Source organism: Microplitis demolitor, chromosome 8, assembly GCF_026212275.2.
Source record: "Microplitis demolitor isolate Queensland-Clemson2020A chromosome 8, iyMicDemo2.1a, whole genome shotgun sequence".
Classification (NCBI taxonomy): Eukaryota; Metazoa; Arthropoda; class Insecta; order Hymenoptera; family Braconidae; genus Microplitis; species Microplitis demolitor.
Genome location: NC_068552.1, coordinates 7861319 through 7863204, shown reverse-complemented (window position 1 = coordinate 7863204; position 1886 = coordinate 7861319). Strand labels below are relative to the sequence as shown.

Genomic DNA, 1886 nt, shown 5'->3' with positions numbered 1-1886 from the left:
GTCCGGTTGACGGAACTTAATTTAAGTCAATGCTAATTGTGCGCATTAGAGCAATCTTAGCTGACAGTAAGTGGGGACCGAAGAATAAGAGAATGGGAGACCGAAAGAAAGAAATCTGGTAAAATAGGTTTTGTCACACTCGATTGAACCCATCCTTGTTTCTCTCATGAGAAAATGGAATTGTATTCCTATGGAGAGTTCAATATGAATGACTGTAAGAAAGTCTGCGAAGTCGGACATAACATCCCCCCCCCCCCCAAGCTCAGAAATGAATCTATTTCTCGGAGCTTGTATCTGGTTGATTGATGTTGAACTCTGCCTTGGATTCTGTCCTGAATAGTTCGTATAATTTAGCTCCATCCTTGGCCAATTGGTCGGCTTGCTCATTACCATAGATTCCTTCGTGACCTGGAACGTGGTAGATCTTGATGTCTCGGGCCTTCATTTGAGTTTTGATATATTTAAGCTCCTCTTTATACGAAACTGGCTTTCCTGTTGAGGTAATCCAATCTCGTTCCTTCCAATTATCGTACCAGATATTAAGGCCGTTGCATAAGTATTCTGAATCCGTGAAAAGATCTATTTTCGTTAAGTCAAATTTTCTTATAATTTTTAAAGCCTGCAGAATAGCCTCCAACTCTGCCCCGTTGTTGGTTTTTCGGTTAAAGCACGGAAGAGACAAATTCTGAGGGTGGTTTGGTCCAAAATAAATACCTAATCCTGTTGCTGATTCTGTGGATCCGTTACGAAAACACGATCCATCCGTGAAGATGATGATCCGACCCTTAGCATTTCTTCCAAAGTGGTGATTTAGCGGATAGAGGATCGTTTGCCAATATCGTAAATACTTATGGGATTCTTTTATGGACGAAATTTGTTTAAAAACTGGATTTGGATAGGAGATAAACTGCTTGCGACAATCCTCCCAGGAGCTGTATATTCCAGGTTTGTGCCCGCTTAGGACCAGATAGAGTGGCATCCTATTGAGAGTGAGGGGAAGTGAAATGTCCGGTTCACAGATGGAAATGGATGCGGTAAATAAAAAGGAATTGACTCGGCTCCCCACGGTAGACCACAAAGCTTCTTTACAATAATAAATGATTAGGTAAGAGTCATTGAGTTATTGGTTGCGAGCTTATACTTCTAGTCTATAACTCAATATCTTATCCTAACTATAACATGTACAGAGATTACCGATTATAAAGTATGGGCCTATCACTAGAAACAAAGGTTTCCCTGCTAATACCTTTTCGTTAGTTGGATTTGATACTTGGTCCTTTTCGGGTTCCTAGGGTTTACAACCACTGTTCATAGTGATAGCTCCAATTCTGTAATTAGACATATTTATAAAAATGACCTATAATTAGGTAGATTAATGTACTTATTCTAGCAAAATATATGCCTATTCAATATATATTATTTTTTTGTTTTAATGTAGTCCCTTTATTTTCTTTAATCGAAAATAAAGACTATGCTTTTTAAAGGAGACTTTCTCTTTTGTGTTAATTTTTTTTTCTTTTTCTTTTTTTTTTTTTCTTTTTTTTTTTTTTCAAGATCCCCTCCCCCCTTTTAACATGGAGAAGTTTGAACCTCTCGTCACCCTCCAAGGATAACAGAGACCCAAACTCCTCCTACTTAGGGAAGGCATGTGTAAAGGAAAAAGGGGGTCCTGTTTAATTTTTCCCCTTTTTTTTTTTTTTTTTTCTTTTCTTTTTATATGTATATGTATGTCTATCAAGTAAAAATATTTTCTTATAACAATGTTTGTAAAACTACTTGGACTATCCTAATATACCTCTAGGTTTCCTTAACGGAAAATGGAGATGATACTCCTTAAAGGCATTGTCTTATAAAATTTTTTATAAGGTAACTATCTTCTTATGATA

The 1886-nt window shown here is 36.9% G+C and overlaps 1 protein-coding gene across 1 annotated transcript; it reads right to left on the bottom strand.

Annotated features, from left to right (window-relative positions):
- Window positions 1-274: 274 nt before the first annotated feature.
- Window positions 275-979, bottom strand: LOC128668465 (ribonuclease H1-like). Its single transcript, XM_053741536.1, has one exon. It carries the CDS (start codon window positions 977-979, stop codon window positions 275-277), a length of 705 nt encoding a protein of 234 aa, XP_053597511.1.
- Between the last annotated feature and the right edge of the window lie 907 nt (window positions 980-1886).